Source organism: Capricornis sumatraensis, chromosome 6 (assembly GCF_032405125.1).
Source record: "Capricornis sumatraensis isolate serow.1 chromosome 6, serow.2, whole genome shotgun sequence".
Lineage (NCBI taxonomy): Eukaryota > Metazoa > Chordata > Mammalia > Artiodactyla > Bovidae > Capricornis > Capricornis sumatraensis.
In genome coordinates this window covers 18490770-18516450 of record NC_091074.1, presented here as the reverse complement: position 1 = coordinate 18516450, position 25681 = coordinate 18490770, and the positions used below count along the sequence as shown (strand labels likewise).

The 25681-nt window shown below is 50.2% G+C and overlaps 2 protein-coding genes across 2 annotated transcripts in view; one reads left to right on the top strand and one right to left on the bottom strand.

Moving 5' to 3' along the window:
- The window catches only part of PNOC (prepronociceptin), a 28791-nt gene extending 22949 nt beyond the window's left edge, over nt 1–5842 (top strand). Inside the window, exons 3-4 of the mRNA XM_068974752.1 lie at nt 776–1227; nt 5740–5842. Of these exons, the coding sequence (XP_068830853.1) occupies nt 776–1180 (405 nt within the window). The 3' untranslated portion in view covers nt 1181–1227; nt 5740–5842. The remainder of the gene's footprint in view (nt 1–775; nt 1228–5739) is intronic.
- A 2692-nt stretch (nt 5843–8534) lies between these two features.
- Nucleotides 8535–25681, bottom strand: part of ZNF395 (zinc finger protein 395) — a 47181-nt gene continuing 30034 nt past the window's right edge. Inside the window, exons 3-10 of the mRNA XM_068973869.1 lie at nt 25062–25294; nt 21661–21770; nt 16450–16685; nt 15734–15834; nt 14777–15059; nt 13153–13245; nt 12087–12190; nt 8535–11896 (exon numbers count right to left, since the gene is read on the bottom strand). Coding sequence (XP_068829970.1) covers nt 11785–11896; nt 12087–12190; nt 13153–13245; nt 14777–15059; nt 15734–15834; nt 16450–16685; nt 21661–21770; nt 25062–25294 — 1272 coding nt within the window. The 3' untranslated portion in view covers nt 8535–11784. The remainder of the gene's footprint in view (nt 11897–12086; nt 12191–13152; nt 13246–14776; nt 15060–15733; nt 15835–16449; nt 16686–21660; nt 21771–25061; nt 25295–25681) is intronic.

Sequence of the window (25681 nt, the reverse complement as noted above, 5' to 3'; positions counted from 1 at the left end):
ATGCACTGATAGTGATGATGAATGTATGCAAGGTGAAAAACGAATCACACCAAGGTTGATCTTTACCAGGTGACCTTAGAATAGCCATGCAGATTTAACTGCGTGACTGCATGCTTTAACATCCCCAGTTTCTTAAATCACTCTGACCTCTCCCAGGCCGGATAAGAGAACAGAATAAAATGTTTCTTTATGGATGATCCTGATGAGCTATGTTTGGCTCCAAAAACTCAACGAAGACTATAACTCTTGTTTGTGCATTTTGTTAACTTGCTGGGTCACCTGGGTAACTTAACCTCACCTCTCCGAGCCCCAACTTTCTTTTTGAAATGACAGAGATGGGCCAGTTCATTTTCTGTTTCTTTCCAACTCTGAAATTCTAGGAACTTAAGTAACTATATGTAAAGCGGCTCCATGGTACTGAAGAGGTGCTTCAGAGGCCCTTGCATTGATTGGTACCAAAATAGATCATGCATGCACGCTCAGTCGTGTCTTGACTCTTTGCCACCCCATGGATTGTAGCCTGCCGGGCTCCTCTGTCCATGGGATTATCCCAGCAAGAATACTGGAGCAGTTGCCATTTCCTCCTCCAGGAAACCTTCCTGATCCAGGGATCCAGCCCGCACCTCCTGCTTCTCCTGTACTGTCAGGCGGATTCTTCACCACTGAGCAATCTGGGAAACCCTCAAGTAGACAGCAAAAGCACTTGATCTCCTCATTGCCTTGGACTAACAGATGTCCCTGGTCTTTCTCTTTCCTCCAACCTCTTTCTTGGCAGGTGTGCATCCTCGAGTGTGAAGAGAAGATCTTCACCAGCCCTCTCTGGACTCCATGCACCAAGGTCATGGCCAGGGGGTCCTGGCAGCTCAGCCCTGCTGACCCAGACCACGTGGCAGCTGCTCCGGACGAGGCCAGAGCCTCTGAGATGCAGCATCTGAAGCGAATGCCCCGGGTCAGGAGCCTCTTTCAAAGGCAGAAGAGGACAGAGCCCGGCCTGGAGGAGGTGGGGGATATCGAGCAGAAGCAGCTGCAGAAGCGGTTCGGGGGCTTCACCGGGGCCCGGAAGTCGGCCCGGAAGCTGGCTAACCAGAAGCGGTTCAGTGAGTTTATGCGGCAGTACCTGGTCCTGAGCATGCAGTCCAGCCAGCGCCGGCGCACCCTGCACCAGAATGGTAATGCGTAGCTGGAAGGGGAGCCCCTCCCGGCTGCACCGTCCACTTCAGCCCATGAGTGAGTGGGGCCCCAATGAGCTGGGGGCAGGAAGAAACGTCCTCTAGCCCATCTTAAACTTCCTCCCCGGTGGGGGAAACATGTTGGCACCCAAACACATATACATACTCCACACCACTTCCTTCAGGGGTTCAGCTCCTAGGACTGCTCCAGCCGGCCTTTTTTTTTCTTTCTGGGAGCAAAAATTTTCCTGGGATTACTCCCAACAGCTCACCACTGCGGTGAAGAGACTGGTTACCATGGGGATAATAGTAGTGTGTTAAGATAACTAATTCCTCTATGGCTCTTCAGGAGCTTAGTTACTATGGGGACAATGAAGTGGACCAAGCCTCCTATCTGGTTGCCATAGAAACCATTCACTCACCTTTCCCCGGAGACTTTAAGGACCCAGAGCTGGACCTGCACTTGGCCATTTGCAGAGTCTGATCTATGTCTGTGATGTTGCTGTTTCACCTTCAAAGATGGCTTAGCTGTCCCCTCCCCTCCTCCCGCTATCTCAAGGTGACTGGCTTCCACGGCAACCTTTCAACTTTCCCACTCTCCCCCAGTCAAGGAGCTCTGGTTAGGACCAGTTCTTGTTAGGACACTTTCTGTGTGTCTTTCTGCCACACATCACTTGTTCACCTGATCACTTTGGGCTGGTGGGCTGGTGCTTTGTAGCTGATGGCACCTGAGCAAGGCTCTGAGAATCTGGCCCTAATGACCTGAGTCACTTTTAGGAGAGGGGCTAAAGAATCATCATTTTTCCTCACTTTTTGCCTCTTTCCGAGTGCCAGGTCCGGTTTTTTGTTGGTTGGTTGGTTGGTCTTAATTTCTATTTACTATTTTTGGCTGCACAGTCTTCGTTGCTGCTCATGGGTTTTCTCTGGTTGCGGCGACTGAGGGCTACTCTGTAGTGCAGCACACAGGCTTCTCCCTGTGGCGGCTTCTTTTGGTGCAGAGCACGGGTTCTAGGGTGTGAGAGCTTCAGTAGTTGCCACACAGCATGTGGGATCTTCCTGTACTAGGGGTTAACCCATGTCCCCTTCCTTGGCAGGCAGATTCTTAACCACTGAACCACCAGGAAAGTGCCCAGGTGCCATTTCTGCTTTGTGTTTCTTTGGTTGCTTGCCTTTCCTCCTGTCTCCCTGCCTGTCTGTTCTTACTCCCCCAGGCACTTGTTTATACATGTACCTACAATGCAGATCAGATCATAAATATCAGAGATCCTAACTTATTTCCCAGTCATTACAAACTCGGCTTTCCTCAGCCCATTAACCTATACATAACTTTGAGTGGCAGAGGGACCTAGCACAATGAACTTTTCTGAAAACCTGAGAGAATTCCAATCATTAAGCATATGTGCCTTAATTCATATGTAGGAATATGATTATCTGCAGGATTTCATCTGAGCTTCCCTGGTGGCTCAGTGGTAAAGAATTTGCCTGTCAATGCAGGAGACATGGGTTCAGTCCCTGGGTTGGGAAGATCCCCAGGAGGAGGAAATGGCAACCCACTCCAGTATTCTTGCCTGGAGAATCCCATGGACAGAGGAGTCTGGCAGGTTGCATGCAGTTCATGAGGTTGAAAAGAGTCAGACAGGACAGAGCGCATAGGCTCGCATGCGGTATCTCATATCTCTGCTTAAAGAGAGAAGCTTCCCCTAACAGAATGAACTATTCAGTTGGTCAGAAACTCCACAGACATTATCACCCAAGTGGGGGCTTTTACCTGACACAGAGGCATAAAAGCAAAAAGTTTGTGCATGGGCTCCTTTACTTTGCTTCCTGTATGTCAAAGGTGGCCAGATTGTTAATAATCTTCCTTCAATGTATATTAATCCACATGTGAATCTTGAGCTCCCACACTGCAGCAGGAAGGCAGCCCACATAACACTTTGCAGGTAGGCTGGCTTGTTTGCAAAACGCCCATTGCCAAATATGGATATATGTATTCAGTGACGAGCCAAAGGCTGCTGTGTTCATTTTAGCAGAATGACTAATCTCTGAAGGCCCTGAATTAACCTGCACTGGGTTTGAAGTCATATTCTTGGATCCCTAATAAGCATTCATTTCTCCAAAGCCATATCTACATGGGACCTAATAATCTTTCAGAAATGACATGGGCTGAATTCTTCCAAATCTTAAAGAAATTCTTCTTCTTTTTAAATTTTTAATTGGAGGATAATTGCTTTACAATATTGTGTTGGTTTCTGCCACACATCAACATGAGTCAGCCATAGGTATACATATGTCCCCCCCCCTCCCACTGCCCCCACCGAATCTTCCTCCTAAACTTTAGGGACATTCTTCTTTAAAGGGACCATCAAGGCACCCTGAAGACACGTCTAAGCCTGAACTACGACCGTTTACCTTATAAAGACAGTTTCAAATCAGTCATGTTAGCAGGAATCAATTTAGTTTTTAGAAAAACTATTTGAGCCCCTATTTGGGCAATTGGTTTTTCTAGTTTTCTATTAAGCCTCCAACTGAGAGGCACTGGAACATAACGGATAACCAGCTTCTGCCTGTGGCTTTGCTCAAGATATAAAGTTCTTGATGGAAACGCTGGTGATATTAAGCAGCTCATCTGGGTATTATCGATTGCTCTCCTCCTGCGACCATCTTGCTGATTCTTTTTTCCACACATTCATGGCTGCTGAGTTCCAGTGTGGATGTGTATTTATGAGTCTCTTAAGCCTGTCTTTATTCGCCTGTACACACCCCAGCCAGCCCCACACATGCTTGAGATTTCTCCCCGGCTCGGGGACTCCTATTGCCAGAGCTGTTCTGGACACCTGAGACACCCAACACCAACCTATATTTAGAATGCTGGATGAAATGGCACCACCCAACACATGGGACGTGTGTCTGTGTGCTCAATCATGTCCGACTCTTTGTGACCTCATGGACTGCAGCCCACCAGGCTCCTCTATCCGTGGGATTCCCCAGGCAAGAATACTGGAGTGGGTTGCCACTTCCTCCTCTAGGGGATAGGACCCATGTCTCCTGTGTCTCCTGCATTGGCAGGCAGGTTCTTTACCACTGAGCCACTGGGGAAGCAAACTCTTGGGATAAAGAACCCTTATTCAGAAAGTGTAATGATGTCCTGGACACTGGTATATATGGAATCTAGAAAAATGGTACAGAGGAACCGATTTGCAGGGTGGGAATAGACGCAGACTGTAGGGAATGGTCTTGTGGACGCAGCAGGGAGAGGCGAGAGGTGGCCTGGATCGAGAGAGCAGCACTGACTATACACACTGTCACGTAAAACAGCTAGTGGGCAGCTGCGGTATGGTACAGGGAGCTCAGCCCAGCGCTCTGTGACGACTGAGAGGGGTGGGATGGGGCGAGATGGGAAGGAGAGAGGCTCAGGAGGAGGAGATATACGTATGCTCATAGCTGACTCACTTTGTTCTACAGCAGACACTAACAACATAATAAAGCAATGACACTCCAATAAAAAAATAACAAATGGAACCAAAAAAAAAAACAGGGACATTGGGGTGCAGGACCAGTCCTAGAGAGACCTGTGAAGAGTACGCGACTGATCCCGATACCTAGCGTCCGTTTTCCTGGCCCTGTGCTCCCCTCCTCTCTTCCGCTGCCCCGGATCTTGACCTTCTAGATGGGGGAGAGTGAGCAGATTCCTTCCTGCTGAGGAATCAGTGAAGTTAGCGCTTGTAATATAAGAGAGCCACAAATGAGGGCTCTTTTTAGCCTGAAGAAATGAATTCCTACACAGAGATTCCAAATACTGATACCAGGGATAAGAGAACTGTTTCTGGGCAGGAGGCTTCCCCTTTGTTCTGTTGGTTCTGACGCTAGATTATGGGCCAGGGAAACAGGTGTGTAGGAGCCAAGGACCCCTTCTTGCTGCTTTTGCGGCTAATTATGTGGATTATAAAACCTTTTTTTTTTTTTTTAACATAATTTACTTGGCCGCACTGTACAACATGTGGGATCTCAGTTCCCTGACCAGGGATTGAACCCGGGCCCTGTACCTTTAGGGGTTCCCTGGTAGCTCAGCTGGTGAAGAATCCACCTGCAAGGCAGGAGACCCCCCTATTCAATTCCTGGGTCGGGAAGATCTGCTGGAGAAGGGATAAATTACCCACTCCAGTATTCTTGGGCTTCCCTGGTGGCTTGGAGGGTGAAGAATCCACCTGCAATGTGGGAGACCCAGGTTCGATTCCTGGGCTGGGAAGATGCCCTGGAGATGTGCATGGCAACCCACTCCAGTATTCTTGCCTGGAGAATCTCCAAGGACAGAGGTGCCTGGTGGGCTACAGTCCATGGGGTTGCACAGAGTTGGACACGACAGCGACTAAGCACAGCACACAGCACCCCTGCATTTAGAGCATGAAATCTTAACCTCTGGACCACCAGGAAAGTCCCAGGTGATAGTTTTTATTTGCCTCCTTTCTATTTCTCAGGCACTAGGGAAAATCGAATTGAAGGGTCAGAAAAACTGTTGGATTTGCCATTTTAATCTGCCATTAATTTGTTATTTTAATTTATATCTCCCCAGGTGTCCGGGCGATCCCCAAAGCAGCATGTCTCCAGCCCCAAACCTGCCGGCTGGGCATCAGGACGCCTCCCTCCCCAAGGCACTGAGGCGAGCTTTGCCTCCAGGCCGCCACCCCAGGGCCCTGCCCCATCTGGTTGTCTTTCCCTCCCTGAATCCTCCTGGCCCCTCCCCACCCATGGCATGTTTCATGACAACCCTGTTGCTACATCAGAGTGTATTTTTGTAATTCCTCCAGCTAACATTTAAACGGCCCCATCTCTCCTTCTCACCCACCTCTTCCTTCTTTGAGGTGGTGGGTTCAAGGAACAGGAAATCAAGCCTGGGGTTTTGACTCGTCACTGCCGTAACTTGTTTGTAAAAGAGCTGTTCTTTTTGACCGATTGTTTTAAACAGATATTTCTCCATTAAACTTCTACTGAGCAAATGGTTAGTAAACGGGTTGGCTGCTTCTTTAACTGAGAGCGCAGACTCCAGAGCTGCCTCTCCAGGGAGCCAGAGGCAAAACGCATGTGACTCTGTTTTATGTGAAGTGTGTCGAGCAGGAACACCCCAACTGTGCTGGGTCCCCAGATCTAAAGCCCCGAGCTGTGATTGGACCCAGCAGGCGGGATGGTGGAGGGGCCAGGCTGTTGCACCCCACCCTCAGTTTCTGACTCACTAGAAAGTTTCATCTTTAACAATTCCCAGGTGATGTAGCATTTGCTGGTTTGGACCCTCTGGATGGGGTCGAAATTAACTCAAAACATGTTAAGATGGGTAACATTAGTTCAGCCAAGAAACCTCTGATCCACCCAAATGGAGTGACTGAGGTGGGTCAAACATCTGTACAGATAGATAGGGGGCCGTGGGAAATCAATAGGGAGGGTAAAGGGCTCTGTTGGGGAACTCGGGGGAGGGGGCGCCTGGTGAGGTGAGGGGTCACTGGAACCCACTGAGGACTGTAGCTCCCTCTAGTGGTCAGGAGGGAAACAGCCACTCACTGTGCAGGGTAGTACCATCGGCGAGATTGAACAGCTCTCTCCCTTCCAACTCTAGCCTGGCGTCTCCTGTTGGTCAGACCCAACTGGGAGCCAGGAAGTTAGGAGGTCCTCGGATGCACCCACAAAAGTGGACTTGGGAGGGTCCAGAGCTGCAAATGGACAATGTCCAGCCCAAAGGCAGTAAACGCTTTTAAAGAAGGGGCGTGGGAAGGAAGGGTGGGGGTGGCGGGCAGCGGCGGGAAACCACAGTGCTTCTTAGCCTTTTTTAGAGAGACCAAGTGGGGCAAGGACAGGGGAAGGGGGAGAAAGGGGCCCTCTGATCTACACCAAGGGGAAGGAAAAGGCCAAGGACAACCTCTCCCGCAGGCTGCTGAGCTAGATTGACTTTGGCAGTAATCTAGTTCTTAGGTCTTCCCCGAGCAGCTTCATACCTCCTTCTGGGAGCTGTGAGGGCGTCCTAGAACCCCCTCCCAGGGCGAGACAGACCTTTCTGTGCCACCTCCCCTTCCACCCAGGCCAGCTCTGAACCAGCCTCGTGGACCATCACAGGACGCAAAACCCATGGGTTGACGGGGTGGGGGTGGGGAGGGGCAGCCTCTGTTACTCCCCAGGGTTAGCACGCACTGCACAAGCAGAAGGTGGCTCATTCTCTCCTTAGGCACCTGCTGGCACCCCCAACAAATTCAGGTCCACAGCCAGGAGCTTCTCCCCATTGTCAACAATGCAAGCAAGGGAGAAAATGGTTATTTTCCTAAATCAAGGAAGTCATTGATGTAAAAAGTCAAAGAACAGTGGTTGCTTTTATGAGGAAAAGAGGAATAGCACCTTGCTAGAGGGCTTCCCTCGGAGAAGGCAATGGCAACCCACTCCAGTGTTCTTGCCTGGAGAATCCCAGGTACAGGGGAGCCTGGTGGGCTGCCGTCTATGGGGTCGCACAGAGTCGGACACGACTGAAGCGACTTAGCAGCAGCAGCAGCAGCAGAGGGCTTCCCTGGTGGCTCAGATGGTAAAGAATCTGCCTGCAGTGCGGGGGACCTGGGTTTGATCCCTGGGTTGGGAAGATCCTCTGAAGGAGGGCATCGGAACCCACTCTAGTATTCTTGCCTAGAGAATCCCCATGGACAGAGGAGCCTGTTGGGCAATAGTCCACAGGGTCGAACAGAGTCAGACACGACTGAGGGACTAAGCACAACACAGAGGTACAATGGCAGTTTCTGGAATGCTGGCCACGATCTGTTTTTTGAAGGAATGGTGGACACTTAGGTGTTTGCACTGTAATAATCCATTAAACTGTAAAAATTAAAATTAGAGATTAGGAAGAAAAAAAAAAGAAAAGGGTTATCTCCTAGATTGCAATCCTAGTGCCATCATTTCCCAGATGATGACTTTGGGCAAGTTTTCTAACCTCTGGGCCTCAGTTTCCTTGCCTGTAAAATGGGAGTGATGAAATGAAAATAAATTAATAAATTTTAAAAATAATTTTTTTAATTTTTAAAATAAAAATCACTGACAACAGTAATCCCTTTGTGGGTTATCCATGTAAGCACTTGGCCAGGTCCCTGATAATGTTGCCTGCTGTTGCTATAAGCTAAGGAGTGTACACACCTCCCCCGGGGCTACTGCTTGCTTAACACCAAGGACAACGATAATCTTATCCTTTGCAGGGTGAGAGGGCGGAGGCACAGGCACACATCAAAATCAGACAATGTACCATTTTATTCCTTATAAAATATATTTCATATTGCTGTAAAAACATTATATTTCACATTTTTAAAAAAATTTTTAACAGTAAAAATAATACTTGGAAGACAGCTGGGGGAAAAGGCGCCAATAAAGACAAGTTCACAGATGGGATTTATCTCCCTCTCCTTTTTTTTCTTTTTGCCCCTGGTAAAGTCAGAACCTGTGAGGACCAGAAAGTAACAGGACAGATTTCTTCCGACAAGTCAGAGTTTCCACATCCAAATCCATTATGTCCTTCAAAGAATCTAGCCTCAGGCCAACTGCAACATTGTGGATGTTGCTCAGAATGTGTTCTGAAATTACAGGACTGCTTTCACAGCCAGCTTAGAAGTCAGATCAGTCGATCTAAGCCATGTTACTCACCCGTTGCTCCTTGTGCTCTGCACCTGTGACCTCACTTGACCACCAGGAAATGGCAAGTCACTCCAGTCTTCTTGTCTGGGAAATCCCACGAACAAGAAGAGCCTGTAGGGCTACCATGAGGTTGCAAAGAGTCAGACAGGACTCAGTGACTCAACCACTACCACCACCGCCATTCACTGGACTCTTTGCACTGAAGGCGCAAGCATGGGTGCAGATTCAGTATCATTAAGGCTGCTCAAAGCAGGCACCACAGACTCCAAAGGTACTTCCAAAATATTGTGAATAAGCATAACATCCCCGGAGTAAAGAGTTTCCCAAGACGCTTGCTTTGCCAATCCGTCCTGTTAGTTTCCAAAGCGCACCTGTCGCCTCTTACCTTCCATCAGATTCTGCCTCCCAGGATGGGCCAGGAAGGAGAGAGAAACACAGAGGTGAAGAAAACAGGCGTGTTGGTGGGATCAGTTCACAAACCACCCCCGGCCCTCCGAGAAGAGACGAATGGGACAACCCTGGGACAGACCACACGTCAAGAACCCACACGACAGCCACAGATGGAGCAGTGGGAGGAGAGAGGCTGGAGGAGGCCACCACCACCGGGAAGGAGGCCGGAGCAAAGGCCAGCAGGGAAAGCCACACCAGAACATTAAAAAACAAAAAAACAAAAAAACCTCAGTTTTGAAATTGTTGCATCAATTTCTTCTCTCTTCCTTTTCTGCCCTGTGCAGCAGTAATGCGAGAAGCCTGCCTTACTTAGAGAAAATCTTGATATCCAGTTGTACCTACATGGTCCAAACTGAGAGGGAAATGAAAATAGTGTCTCCAAAGGGGACACCAGCAAAAGCTTTGAGTAAGGAGGAAAGGGGAGATGCTGCTGGGCAGAGCTCCCCCCACCCCCATCTCAAAGGCCCCCTCCTCACACGGTTAGGACCTACAGGTGCACAGGGCAGGAAGCCGGGAGTCAGCTTTGGGAAGCTGGGAGCTTGAAGGAGCGGGAGGAAGAACCCAGCACCTCTTGCTGGCCTGATTTCCAGCTTTACCGAGGGACAGAATTCCACATACATTTTTTTTTTAAGTAAGTTATAAAAATATATCCCATCACCACCAAAGACACTCATGTGTAAGAGTGCCTTTCCCTTCTGTCACCAAACCCAGGTCACCATCACCCTTCACACCATCACACCCCCTATTCCCGTCTGCCGGTTTCCAACACACGCGTGTCACAGACGGAAAGACATCTATCAGGTTCCTGCAGCCAGGTGAGCCCGCCTGGACGGGAAGGACAGCTTTGCTCACAGCCAAAGGCTGGATGCCACTGTGCAAACCCCAGAGAGCTGGCCTCGTGGTAGAGTTCCCTGAGCCCCTGACATTTGGGACGTGGGCCCTGAGGAGTCCCCCAAGCCAGTGTCGCTTGGCAGAAAGGTGAGGCTTTGAGCCAAAAACGTGCCCTCCCCCAGCCCTGCTCACCCAGGCACAGAACCCCCTGCCTCTACTTGTCCCTCCTCAACAAAAATGGATTCACATATTCAGCTCTCAGGTCACGCAGTCTGGGGTCCCTCCATTCCTGAGGTCTCCAGTAGATGCTACATCAACCCCAGTTCCTGTCACGTGACCTCCTCAGGCCCCCTAACCTCCCCAGAAAAGACACGCACAGGTGTCTGGGACCACAGCACCACATCCAAGTGACCCTCCCCATCACACTGACTGGACCAGGCAGAAGCCCCCTGAAGAGTCCTGTCCTGCCTGTCACCTTAGGAAGAAAACCAGACGGTCCCCAAAGGGCCGGGTGAGCCCGTGGAGCCACGGGACAGCTCTGCGCCCTCTCACCGTGGCAGGAGCTGCCACCTACCTTTCTGTCTGTTCTCTTCACCAGCCCGGCCCTATGGCCTTGGAGGAACACAGGAAAATCCCTGGTTCCCATGAGACGAAGAGGGACCTACCTCAGGGCAGGATCTCTCGGCCAAAGGGGGAATCTTTTATCAGAAAGAGGCTCCTGAATACACCGTAAGTGAAAACAAAGTGTTTCTGAGAGGGTGTCTTCCAGAGCTGGTGGGGAGGGGTGGGTGTGGTTCACTCGGGGAAGAGCGAAGAACTCTCACCGACTATTAGAGAAGTATTAGAGACCGTCTGGTCTCTTCTCAAGGAAAGAGTGGGCAAGGTAGTCTTGATCTGCCACACCGTACAACGTGAATTCTTTTTAGCGTTTTGGCTCAGCTTCCTGGGGACAGTCTTTTTACAAACCTACGAGTCTGGGCTTGGAGAAGAGGCCACACCGTATCTGTTGGGCTGCAACCTGACCTGAGGGACCCCAGATCGGAGCAGCTGGCACCAGAAAAAGGGCTTTCCTTGCATTCTGATGGAAGCTGCCGGGTGAGGACAATCTCTCCCTTCTCCTAGATCTGGGTGGAGAAAGGGGGCCGGCTGCACCTCAAAAAGCTCACACATCAGCCCCGTCTTCCCACCCCAGCCTCAGCAGGTCCTGTTCTCTGAGTCATCAGCCAGAAACCTCTTTTTTTTTTTTTCTAAAAAAAAAAAGTAAATCCATGTTGCTCACAGTCCCTTCTGAAAGAGTGGAGAAAGCAAAGAATCCACCAGCTCAGCAGGAAACACAATGAGCTGTCCCTTCTTTCCATACGGTACACATTCATCCCCTAGGGAGATGGGCTGTGGGGAGGAGAGGAGGGGCTGTCATTTCTTTGGTCTCTGGTTTGCTGCAGAATACCCTTGGTCAGTTTTGGCTCTCTCTTATTTTAGGGGAAGAAAAAAAAATAATTTTTTGTTTCTATTTTTTTTTAAAAAAAAAACTAAAACATTCCCATGAGGGAGGGGAAAATGTTTTGAGTATTCAACCTTAGCCAATAGAGCCCAAACTCCCCGTGTCCACTCTGTAGCTTTTAGGCTTCTGCTGTGGGGCTTGGGACCCATCTGCCTGTGTCCCCAGGCCGCCGGGAGGGGCCGTGGTTCAGTCCAGGAAGCGCTGGCAGGCCTTCTTCCAGCGGCAGGCGGTGCACCACTGGTCCCGGTGCTCAATGCCGTACACCTTGCGGCACTTTTTCGCTTCCCCGCGGGCTTTCCTGCAAGACGGGTCGATGAGGGGATGGTCACCCGCTGGCCAGCCAGCAAGGGGACCCACCGGGGCCGGAGGACCGACTGCCTCACTCGCATCTGAGACGTCCCCCATTGGCTCCCTGGGACCAGCCCTAGGGACGAGGGGCGGGTGGGGACAGGAGCCCCCAAGGAGATCTCGGGAGAGGACAGGCTCACCTGGTGGTGCTCTGGGCCCGAGGTGGAGACGTGACGATCAGGTGAGACTTCATGGCAGGCGGCGGCTGCTGGGGCTCGCTGAAGCTTAGCGACCGGCTCCGGACCTGGGCACAGGCAGAGGGGCTGTGAGCACGAGGGCAGAAGTGCAAGGCCAAAGGACCGTCCCGGGGGATAGCCAGCTACCCCCACCCCACCTTGTGCCAGGAGGCCTTCTCTAGAAGGAGACTTCAGGGAGAGGTGAGCAGGGATCAAGGAGGGAGTGGAGGTGGAGAGGGAGGAGCCGGCCTTGAAAGGCACACTCCAGCTAGGGGAAGGGGCTCCAAGCAGGAGAGCTACTCGGCCTGGCCCCCCCGTGGGCTGCCACCTGCAGATTTAGAAGAAGCTACCATACTGAGGAAGAAAGAGAGACGGCACAGCCTCAGCGGCACCTTCGGGCACGTGGGTTTTACAGTGTGTGGTGATGCCTTCCTGCAGGAGGCGTTTCAGACTGCAACACCCTAAGGGTCTCTCAGTCATGTCCAACTCTTTGCAACACCATGGACTGTAGCCCACCAGGCTCTTCTGTCCATGGGGATTCAAAATAACTTCCGATTTATTTCAGTTCGGGGGCAAGCAACCTAAGGCGCTGGTCCACAGTGGCCCGGGGAGCTCTGATCCACCTGCACAGCCCTCCACACGCCCCTCTTTCCTTTCTCACCCTCCCTCTTCCTCTCCAGCTTCCCCATGTCCTCTGCCTCCTCCTCTTGGCATCAAAACCTTACCAAGCACCCCCAGGGGCTCAGGACTAAAGAGGGTGCTGATCCCACCTGGCCTCAGGATCTTGGCAATAAACTTGATCTGGGTGCTCCTCACCAGCACGCCCCTCCCACATTCCATGGGCACCTGTGACTCTTGGTGGTGGTGGGGTTGGGTGGGCAAGGGTATGAAGACCTTCAAGAAGCTGGGGTGCAGGAGGCAGTGAGCTCAGGGGGAAAGGCCTCCAGCATGGGGTGTGTGCGGCTGAGCCCTCGGCTGGTTCTGGGGCCCCTGGAAGGGCTGAGGGGCTCGGAGCGCTGGGCACACTCACCGGGGACAGGGCGGAGGTGCTGGAGGGGGCAGCGGCCCAGCTGATGCTGGTGTAGATGTGCGGGGAGACCGGGATCTGGAAAGGCGGCAGAGCCTGCGGAGACAGAGCGCGTCGGCCAGGGCCCGGCTCAGGAAGCTCTCAGGGCCCTCCTCCCACCCCAGCGACCTCACGGTCTGCAGCAACAGGTGCACCTCACACTACAAAGTCCTGGGACACCCCCAAAATGCCCCTCCCGAGAGAAACAGCAGAGCACCGGCTCTCTGGAGTCGCCTTTGTCTCGGGCTCCAGTCTTTTTTTTGGAGCTCTCCTCTTGGAGCTGGTTTACGTGCCAGCCTCATGAGTTATCATCTCCGCAGATTAACTTCCTGGCGGGATCACCTACCAAGAACATGCTTGGGGCAGCTCCCCCAGGAATTCAGCCTTGTGAGTTGGGGCACAGGCACCGTGCTAAGCACCTGCCACCCCTGGGGCAACCGCGTGGAAGCAGCGACTCTCCAGGTCAAGGTTTGTTTCTAAAATCACCAACCGCCCTCTCCAGGCCTCATGTCACAGGGACAGCTGGCGGCCTGAAGGGCCACCTGAGTTGGAATAGCTGAGCGACCACTCATGACCACTCATTCTAATGAGGAGGAGAGCTGGCTCGCTCTCTAAAGGCTTTCCGACGGAAAGCACTGCTTCTTAATTACTAACTTGCAAATCAACCTTCAGTCAGAAAAAAGCAGTAGGCATCAAAGGATTTTAAGAAAAACTTGCACTTGGCAAACAGAATCTTCGGCACCTACTACATGCAGCAGAAAACCCCCGAAATGCCACCTGTTCCATGCCTGCTTTCCCAACCCAATGGGCATAATACCCTGGTCTTTACGGCTATTGTTGCTGAGTCACTAACTTGTGTCCGGCTCGTGAACTGTACCCTGCCAGGCTCCTCTGTCCATAGGATTTTCTAGGTAAGAATACTGGAGCCGGTTGCCACTTCCTTCCCCAGAGGATCTTCCCAACGGGATCGAACCCGAATTGCCTGCATTGGCAGGTGGATTCTTTACCACTGAGCCACCAGGGAAGCCTGGTCCTTCCTGTACCCACCACAATTGCTTGTGCCTCCAGTAAGATATTTTAACTACTTATTATAATTAATCAAGTTACACATTCATTTCTCTCTCCAGCTAAACCGTACACTTCACAAGCTCAAGAATTATATATCTTATTCTACTGCAAAGCTTACCCTGCAGCTTGACACACAGTAGGTATTCAAAACACCGAGTCCCAGATTATCTAATGTAGTACAATTCTGAGAATTGGGGATTTGCTCTCGGAAACCCTACTACCCTAGTCTCTCCCCTTATAACCAAGGATGGACCAATTCCCCCGTCCAAATCCATCAACCTGGTCACTCAGGGATTCAGTCAGATTCAGTAACCACTCATTACAGTCACCAAGGTACAACTCTGGAATTCCTGCGTTTATTGAGTGTGAAGTCATTTTCCTTAAAGAAGTAAGAGATGGGTAATTCAGCTGAGGACTCAGCCTCCAATCAGTGTGGTCAGTGGCCTGTGATCAGGCTGACCAGTGACAGGCATGGAATCCCTCACGGCCCCTAGGCTGAGCTCCCAGGGGGTCCCCATACCTGGTATGCATGGTCGGCCTGAATGTGCCAGAAGGAGCCAGGAGCTGACTTGCTGAGAGCACCGGAGGGCAAGTAAGACTCCAGGCCAGGGTGATCCGGGCCTGAGGACTGGGCTTTGGGAGGAGGCGGTGGGGGCAGGATGGTGAGGGGCGGGCTGGTCACGCTGGGGGTCGGAGCCGGGTCGGCTGTGGGGCCGCCAGCTGCAGCAGCTTCCCCCTTCATCTGCACCTCTGTGTAGTAGAAATCCTCCTCCCGCTTGAACTGGTCGGAGTCCACGGAGTCCCTGCAGGGGACAGAGATGTGGTGACGACCAGGGGCAAGCCGTCCTGGTCCAAACACAGGGGACAGCGAGGCATGAGGGGAGCACCTGCTCAGGGCCACCAGCAAGTCACAGGAGGAGCCCGGGAGGACAGGTGGGAGCCCAGGTCCCGACACGGGCTCCCAGGGACTGCACCCTGGCACAAGGGGAATTATTTTCCCTAGCACCGAAGCTTCTCCTCTGGCCAGATCTGCTTCACGCTTTGCCCCGGGTCCTCTTTGGACATCACTCACTCACGGTCACACTCTCCGGCAGGGGAAGGACTATGAGTCGGTCCCCTTGGCCATATGCAGCTCCGGCTCCAGGTGTCAGTGTGAGGGGAGCCCCAGCTCCCCAAGGGGAAGCAACAGGCTCTAAGTAACTAACCATCCTCTAAGTGCCCAGAACTGAACCATCTTCCTTCCAGGGGTGAGAAGACATACCCACTAACAGCATCAACACCCACCACGCAGGAGGGCCTCCTTCCCAGCAAAGATCCCAGCAAAGGGGCTGTTCCACAGGGCCCAGGATCAGGGATGGGTGGGGTCCTCAGCCAGCCAGTTTCTCAGAAGCATTTGGGGGTGTGGGTCTTGGGGAATCAGCGGGTGGAGGAGGTCTGAAGAACGCCCTAGGCAGAGGAGCTCTGCGCGCGTACCTACCCCAGGTGGAGGGCTTTCACGTGCCGTTTGATGCCCACGATGGAGCGCAGAACTTTGCCACAGCTGGGCCACAGGCACTTGTACATCACCTTCACCGAGTTCTGGATGGAAAGGAACAAGGGATGAGGAGGTCATGTCCACCCGCTCAGCCTCACCCAGTGGGGCTCCAGTCACATCCAACAGGACCCAGCAGAAGGCTCAGTCGAGTAAAGGGGTTCCCAGAGACCAGAGAGACCGACAAACACGGGCAGAGAGCTGGTCCTGGGGGCCGGCATCGGTCTGGAGCGGAGATGGGGGTGGGCTTGGGGGCAGGGGGATGGAGGAGAGGAGATGCGGTGGGGGAGGGGAGAAGGGCTGGGGGACAGGGGAAGCCCTGATGGAGGTCTCTGCAGGAGAGCCGGGTTGGGCAGAGGTGAGGCGGCACTGGAGAGGAGGGGCGGGCTTCTGGGAATATCAAGAGCAAAGAGAAGCAGCAAAGGAGAGCTGAAACGATGGCCCAAGGCCTTGGACTCTGAGCTCCCAACGCAGGGTGGGCCGGGGTTCAATCCCTGGGTGGGGAGCTAGATCCCACATGCCACAACCACGATCTGGTGCAGCCTAACTAATTAATTAATTTTTTTTTAAAATGGATCACTGAAACAGGATAGAGCCTGAGAAGGCCGGGGAAACCAGGCCTGGCCCCTCTGCAGCTGAGCTTGAAAGCTCAGGCCACGCACCTTTCTTTTTCGGGGAGCTGGTTCATCCAACAGGAAAGCGTCCGGGTCGGTCTCAAATCCATTATCAGTCTGGGGAGAGCCGAAGGAGTCCCCCAGGTACTTGGGGCTGGCCTGGGGGTGGGGGGGCGAGGGGGTGGAGACGCCACTGCTCCCGCTCCAGTGCCCGCTGGTGGTGCTGCTGCCGCTGTCTGACACGTCGCCGCTCTCCTTCCACGGGTCGCAGGCCGTGCGGGAGGCTGGAGAGGAGAGGACAGAGGATGCTCGGTGCCTGTCCCTTTGCTCACGCCACATTCTGCAGACAGCCCCAAGTCGGGGGCAGGGCACCCTAGTTCAGAGTCTGGGTTCCTGGGCTTCCCTGGAGGCTCAGTGGTAAAGAACCCACCTGCCAATGCAGGAGACACGGGTTTGATGCCTGGTCTGGGAAGATCCCACAGGCCAAGGAAGAACTAAGCCTGGGCGCAACTGCTGAGCCTGTGCTCTCGAGCCTGGGAGCTGTAATGACTGAAGCCCGAGCACCCTGGAGCCTGTGCTCTGTGACAGGAGAAGCTGGCTCCCTGCAGGTAGAGGGTAGCCCCCTGCAGCCACAACTAGAGAAAAGCCTGAGCAGCAACAAAGACCCAGCACAGCCAAAAATAGATGCATAAATAGTGTTTTCTTAAAAAGGTACCTTTTGAGCTCCTGAATCTAATGCCGGGTTCTGCTTGCCTGGCTTTGTACTCCAAGGGGGAGAAACAAAAACCGACAAAGTACCCTTTCCCTAACAAACCTCTCCCCTTTCTGGGCTTTAGTAAAAATGAGGAATGGGCCCCTTCACTGCAGCACCGTCTGTGGGTGGCAGACTGCTCTGTTCTCATGGACCCTTCCTGCCACAGCTGTGCTGATCATCACTGACCGCCAGACACACTCTGTAGCTGTATTTTGTGTGCAGGTGTCCCCCAGTTTTCGAAAGTTCAATTTATTACCTTTTCCTTCAGATGCAAGACCTGCAGTCAGCCCTCCAAATCCCCAGTTTCCGCACTGAAAATATTTAGGAAAAAGAATTCCAGAAAGATCCCCACAGTGACACTTGAATTTGCCACACAGCAACGAAACATTTAAACAGCAACATTTAAAAGGCATTTACACTGTCTTTCCAACTACTTACAACATCGTACACAGCATCTGCCTTGTGTTACGTATTATAAGTAACCTAGAGATGATTGACAATACGCAGGAGGATGTGCATAACTCACAAGCAAGTACAATGCTGTTTTACACAAGGGACTTGAGCATCCATGGATTTGGGTATCCGCACGGGTCCTAGAACCAAACCCCCACGAGTACCGAGTGACAACCTTGCATCAGGACCTGTTTTCACTAACTGAAAGGAATCTAAGGAGGACTTTCACTTTATGAGAAAAGGTGACACAGTTTTCAATGCTGGTTCTGCAGCGAGCTGTTACGGAGGCAGGGCACCCCAAACAGTCCAGGCCCCTTCCTAGGAACCACACTCAGCATCTCAGCACCCAGCCCCCAGAGCTTTGAACTGAACCTGCGAGTATCTGTGCTTTATCACAATGTATTTTGTGCATCCGTTAGCCAAGAGGCGTCCTAAGGTAACTGTTTCTTTGCCTTATACCGTTTCAGTTTTTGAAAGTTTTCACAGAAATGCTCTACTTTCAGATAGCAGGGGAGACCTGTATTATTAATGGAAAGATAACCTAATCAAAAGGTACCTCTCACTTTAAAGGTAAGGGGACAGCAGGGAGAGGGGAGAGGAAAAGCCTCTCCTGCCCACACCCCACCCCACGCACAAACGGGCTGGGTACATTTGGGAAGTTTTCCCAGCAGTGGAGTAGGATGCAGAGGCCAGGAGAAGGCCTTGTTAACCAGGCTTTCTTAAAAGATGCCTTTTGATAATTTAAACCCAGGCAAGAACATCAAAACCTGCGTGAGAAAAGAAACCATTCAGCCAGCTCTCACAGCTGTCAGGAGGTGAAGCCTTTACCAGAGCTGGCTCCTGCTTTTATCCACAGGGAACACGCTTAGAGCAAGAAAGACAAGCTCTGAGAACAGTTCAGACTCATCACGAGATGACAGGAGGCCTGCTCGCCCGACAGGGCCTGAACTCGCTGCCCTGCTCCCAGCAACACGTCTGAACAGGAAGATCAGTCAGCCGTGTGAAATGTTCAGGTTTTAAACTGCCTCCCTTTGGGTTGCTTTAAGCCCAGCCCAGACTCTTCCGTGCCTGGGCCATAACCCTGTACTGACAACTCATTGGCCAGAGACCCATTAGTACGTCCTTTGTTACCCGAACATTATTGATCGGAGATGTTTCACATTCATTGACATAACAAATCGGCGGCCACAGGCATTAGGTTCTGCAAAAATTCTTTGGTCAATAATGTGCTAGTTTACCTCATTTAGTTGTTGTTGTTCAGTCACTAAGTCGTTTCTGACTCTTTCTGACCCCATGGACTATAGCCCACAAGGCTTCTCTGTCTATCGGGTTTTCCAGGCACAAATACTAGAGTGGGTTGCCATTTCCTACTCCAGGGGATCTTCCTGACCCAGGTACTGAACTTGCATCCCCTGCGTTGGCTAGTGGGCATTGGCAGGTGGATTCTTTATCACTGAGCCACTAGAGAAGCCCGATTTATACAACAGGAGAACCTGAAATTTTGATCCACAGAAATAGCAAGAAAAGGGGAAAAGCCTGTGACACATTCAGGTATGGTGGCCTTGTCCCCAAGCCCCAACTTCCACATGGGCAGTGGTCCACAAGGCCTCCTTACCCTGGATTCTGAGACCATCGACCACATCCCCCGAGGCCAGGATAAGCATCCCACTGCTTTCCTCTCATCCTACTCCATATTCCAATCCACTTTCAGGCTAACCTAGACACCCAACGTTCCATATTTCCAATGCAGGTTCTCCTTATTTAAGTCTTAAATGCTAGGAGAAGCCTGCCCAAACAGAATGGGCCAAATGAACTCTGCCTTCCCTAAGCATCACTGTCGAGTCTCAAAGGTATGACTTCCTGGAAATTGAGAGTTTATGGCATCTACACATGAGGCTAAAAATAGGGTAGCCCTTCAGGAAAGCAATCAGGAGCCGCCAATGATTCTCACAAGTCCACTAAGGAAATCCATCAGGGAGAGATGGGCGAAGGGGAAGAACGCGACATCTGGCATCAGGACAGGAGAAGAGAACAGGCCCGCCCCACAATACAGCAGTCTTGCACGGAGGAGCCACTCAAGTGGCTCAGTGCCAACACTGGCAAATTGGCACATAAGGAAAAATACAAAACAAAGCTAAAAAGTGAAACTCATAAATTAATTGGTATCTTATAAGTGAAACAAAGTTTTAGTCGCTCAGTCATGTCTGACTCTGCAACCCCAAGGACTGTAGCCTGCCAGGCTCCTCTGTCCATGGGATTCTCCAGGCAAGAATACTGGAGTGGGTTGCCATTTCTTGACCCAGGGATCGAACTCGGGCCTCCTGCATTGCAGGCAGATTCTTTACCATCTGAGCCACTATGGAAGCCCCATATATCTTATAAGAGGAACATAAATCACTCCACCTTAGATCATACAATTTTCTAGGGCAGGGTCAACAGAGATTCTGTACCAGGAAAACAAAGTGTTCCCAGGCCAATGCACCCTGAACTTCTAAGAAATCCTTGTAATGCCCTCTGCTCTCCACAGGCCCACGCAGAGCCATCCTAACAATACAGACACCAGGAGGAATGGGTGGATTCTGCAAAAAGCAACCATGATTAGAGCAAGGTTTTGGTTGTTGTAGAGACCTCACCTTCCAGAATACATCAACATAATTAGCTGCCAAGGAGGCCTTATCTTCCCACTTACTTCAATGGAAGACCAGAAATATGTTGTTATGGGAAAACCCCTTTAACAGACAATAAAAAAATGTTTATCAAGGGAACTTAAGGTATCACAGCATATTATCAGTTAGATGGGTATATGCTAGGGTTGGGGTCTGTGTGTGAACATATATGAACGGACTATACACATACACACATACACAAACACACACACACACGAGCCGAGGGGAATTTCAGTCAATGATTTTCTTTCCCTTTATGATATTTTCCTGGATCTTCTTCCTGTTGACCAACCTCCTCAATCTCCTAAACTTGTAGTTTCCTGAGACCTTAAAACTGACTCTATGGGACTTCCCTGGAGGTCTAGTGGCTGAGACTCTGAGTTCTCAATGCAAGAGGCCGAGGCTCAATTTCTGGTCAGGGAACTAGATTCCTCATGCCAGAACTAAGAGTTTCCACGCCACAGCTAAAATTCAGCACGACCAAATAAATGAATAATTTTTAGCTGACTCCTCTCCTCCTGTGTTGCTGGTGTGGGCCCCAGGTGTTCACAGAACGGGTGTGTGATGCTCTGCCCCTCAACTGGTGCTGTAAGACCGCAATAGCTTCTTCTAGCAGTCTAGCCATTGATGACAGGCCTTGGGTGAAATAAGTAAATCTTATCACTTCCTTAAATTTATTTTCTAAGTAGAGAGATTACTTATGAGGGACACTCTGTAAAGGCCACTTTCCACCTGATATGTTCAAAACTGACTCCATTATTCTCCTATAAGGTTTTAAGAAGCTCACAATTCAGTTAGATCTCACCAACAAAAAAGTCATTCCCTGGGAGTAAGTTAGGCCAGCCAGATAACAAATTTCAAAAAAAAAAAAAAAGGTTCAGATTCACCACAAACCTTGTCAAACTACTAATATCCAGCAACCCACCTTCCTCCCATATTACTCATAATGTATTTGGGGGGTTGTGCTAGCATTTTTTTAATTTATAAATTTGTTATGAAGTCTTTCTATTGGTTTGCATTAAGCAATTAGATTTATTTCAGACTTCAGATCGTTTATTCCACACTAATTTACGAGGCTGAATGAGGCACTTGGAAGGGGGCCGTGAATCGGCTGAGGCCACGAGGGGATCATTTAGTACGTTCCTACCTTTACAACTAAACGCTCCTCTACTGGCCTCGTGCAGCCCGAGTGCCTTGCTCGCTTACTCCCGTGGAAGAACTTACTCAGGTGGCCAATGAGGTTCAGTCTCGCACTCAACCATCTTCACAATGCACCAGGAAACTTCTCCCCAGAGGAGGAAACTGAGGAGAGAGAATGGAAGCATCGAACTCCGAAAGAGAGGAAGCCTCGGCCGCACCCAGAACCCACTCGGCCCCGTTCCTCACCGGAAAAGTTGGCCTCGCCCCCGGGAGGACTCTGTACGACGGGGCTGCAGGACAGTGACGTGAGCACCATGGCAGCCATCATCTCGTCCATTTCCACCGCATCCGACCTCCTGGATTCAGACGGGTGAGAGCCAGAGGTTACTTCCCGACACAGCAGGTCACGTGAGCATCTTACGTTCCTGGAATGTCCCGTCTGGGCCCCTACTCCGATCAGTCGGTATGTGGTCAAGTAATAGAGTTAAATAAAGCACTCGGACCTCTCCCCATCTTCATGAAAAGTACTCAGTTCTGAGTGTCTCTGATAATACCAGTCAACCCCAGGGAAAGCAGGCTGGGCCCCATCCCACTGCTGACACCCAGAGGCAGCTCCATTCTCCATGGAATTCACTTCCTAACTCTCACTCTGCAGCTTAAAATTGGGAATTTTATTTGAGGGAAAGGAAGACATGCCCAAGCAATGAAATAAAGCAAGGGCATACAAGACACCTGGCTAGAATTCGAAAGCACTATCATTACCTTCCTTTTCTAGCTTTATATTTAAATTTTTAAATATTTATTTGCTTATTTAATGTATTTGATTGTGCTGGGTCTTAGTGGCAGCACACAGTATCTTCAAGCTTAGCTGCAGCATGTGGGATCTAGTTCCCTGACCAGGGATCAAACTCAGGCCCCCTGAATTAGGAACAGAGTCGTAACCACTGGGCCACCAGGAAGTCTCTATATTTACATTTAACGGAGAACAATTCCACTCACCAACTCCCTTCCCTTCCCCTCAGTATCAGTGATGAGATAATATGGTAGCTTCTGAATGTCAACAGAATCTGGCACATAAGCCAATGAGCAAAAAATCTCCAGAAATACTAAAATAAATCTCCCAACAAACCTTAATGCTTTATACAGCAGAGATCTATGAAATTTTACACATAATTTCCTTAATCCATATAAAGTTACACTATTTGAAAATAAAATGAAAGCCATCAACAAGGTAATGCTAAAGTATGAAAAGTCAGTCTGAAATAATTTTCCAGGTGGCACCTCTATTTCAAAGGACTGTATTATACAATTTATTCTTTACAATTCAGATCCACTAAATTATATGACATGAAGCAGCTAAACTGAGACTAGTAATGTATTAGACATGTCAGCAGCCCCCTTTTTGAATGATTATTTGTATTTTTATTTCTATAGAATAGAAAGACAAATTCTTTGCCAGTGTTCCACTGAATCCACAATCACAAATGTTATTTACTGCTCTGGTCTGGTCTCAAGACACAGAATATACTGTCAATAACAGTAACATGCACAGATACACAAACAGATTGCAGGGGCAGGGAGTTCATCTGCTTAGATATCCTGTATAGAAGAATCTCGGGGCTTCCCTAGTAGCTCAGCTGGTAAAGAATCCGCCTGCAATGCAGGAAACCCCAGTCTGATTCCTGGGTCAGGAAGATCCCATCGAGAAGGGATTCTCTACCCACTTCAGAACTCTAGGGCTTCCCTGGTAGCTCAGACGGTAAAGAATCCGCCTGTAATACAGGAGACCTGGGTTCGATCCCTGGGTTGGGAAGATCCCCTGGAGGAGGGCATGGCAACCCACTCCAGTAATCTTGCCTGGAGAATCCCATGGACAGAGGAGCTTGGTGGGCTACGGTCCACAGAGTTGCAGAGTCACACACAACTGAGTGGCTAAGCATAGCACAGCATAGAAAAAGCTCACTAGCAGATTTTCTTTTTTAATCTGAAAAGATCAATGTGCATAGAGTATATAACATAGAGCCTCCCTGGTGGCTCAGACGGTAAAGAATCTGTCTGCAGTGTAGGAGACCCAGGTTCAATCCCTGGGTTGGAAAGATTTGCTGGAGAAAGGAATGGCTACCCACTCCAGCATTCTGGCCTGGAGAATCCCCATGTACAGAGGAGCCTGGTGGGCTACAGTCCAAGGGGTCACAGAGTCGAACGTGACTGAGCAACTAACACAGTACAGTTTGTATCCTCAGGGGAAAAATTCATGTCATAAAATTCTAAACCAGGAACTTTCCTAATAGTCCAGCGGTTAAGACTCCACGCTTCCAGGGCAGGGGGCAGGGCTTCGATCCCTGATTAGGGAACTAAGATCCCACATACTATGCAGTGGGATTAAAAAAAAAATTTTTTTTTAAAAATTTTTTAAAACTTCTAAAGCAAAGTATACATTTTTCATTCAAAATCAATGGTTTTAAATATCTAGCTGGGGCTCTGTAATCTCCTGACTGAGGCTACTGTCTGTTTTTGCCTGGTTTGAAAGTTGAGAATGGCATAGCTTTTTAAAAGCTTACTTATTTATTTGTTTGTTTTTGGCCATGCTGGATCTTCCTCGCTGTGTGCAGGCTTTCTCTAGTTACAGCAAGCTAGGGGCGACCCTCTAGTTTGTCGGGCGCAGGCTTCTCACTGCGGCGACTTCTCTGCTTACAGAGCGAGGGCTCCAGGGCACTCGGGCTCAGCAGCTGTAGCTCCCAGGCTTAGCTGTGGCATCCTCCCAGACCAGGCATCAGACCTGTGTTCCTTGCATTGTCGGGTGGATTCTGAACCGCTGAACCACCAGGGAAGTCCCTGGCTTAACAGTTTTTAAGTGGTTTTACAAATCAAAAGAAGGATATTATTGCTTGACATATGACGCATGGAAATTACACAAAATTGAAATTTGAGTATCCATAAGTGAAATTTTAATTGGAGCCCAACATGCCCGCCTGTTTAAGTTCTGTCTGCAGCTGATTTCTCAAGATCACAGCCAAGCAGAGTAACTGTGACAGAGAACTCATGTCCCACAAAGCCGACATAATATTTACTATCTGGCCCATTCTGGACATGCTTGCTGCCTCCTGATCTAAGCCACTTTTTTTCTCTCTCATCATGAAAAACTAAGAACTAATTTTAGTTTAAGCAGGAAAGGGAAAAAAATAGCCCTCAGCCAGATGAAGCTATATATATATATATCACTCTTAACAGAGTTACCAGGGCTTCCCTGGAGGCTCAGCGGTAAAGCATCTACCTGCTAATGCAGGAGACTCAGGTTTGATCCCTAGGTTGGGAAGATCCAAAGGGAAATGGCAACCCACTCCAGTATTCTTGCCCAGAGAATCTATAGACAGAGGAGCCTGGTGGGCTACAGTCCATGGAGCTGCAAAATTGTCAAGCCAGGACTGTGCGACTAAAACAACAATAACAGAGTTATGGGGAGGAAAAGATGCCCGTCTAGGTTTTTTTTCAAAAGGAGAAAAACTCTCACTGTATCTCGTCCGACTGGTATCTTCAGGAGTAGACAGATATCTGGAGTTCTACATTCCTTCCCCAACCCAAGGCATCCCCAAACCCCCACCTCAACACCCACATGTCTTTCAGAGCCAAGGTTCTCCCACACAAACCTCTTTGGGACATCAATGTTCCTGGACACAGGCCTGTAGGCTGGCGCCTGGGTTCCCTGCTCTGGAGATGGCACCTGGGGACTGCAGCCCGGTGGCTCGGCCAGCCACACCTCTTCCGCTTTGCAGCAGATCTGTAACTTCTGGTCCAACAGCCAGACAGTCACCTTATCCTCTGCCCAACTGTGCCGCTCCACCAGCCCTGTGGACTCTTGACCCCCGTACCGCACACAAACCTGGAGAGAGAAAGAGCAACCAGTGGTCAGCACTTGGCAGTTCTCATTCCATGTGCTCTAGGTTCTGGGACCCAGGAGCTACCTGAAACAAACTGCATTCTCTGACTCATCTTTAGTTCATGCAGATGCTCCCGGGTACCTGCTTCCTACCTGAACATCCAGACCAGCCAAAGTGGATCAGTTCTCACTGAAACAAATCTTTATAAATTCTTTAGATGGAGAGAGCAAAAGTATCAATTTCTGAGACTTCTTGTTTTAAACTTGGAGTCTATATACAACTAAAGTTGATATCATCTTAAAATACTTATGTTTTCTGTAAGCGTCATGGAAACCACAAAGAAAAAACTCTAGTAGACATACAAAAGATAAAGAAATCAAAGCACAGGA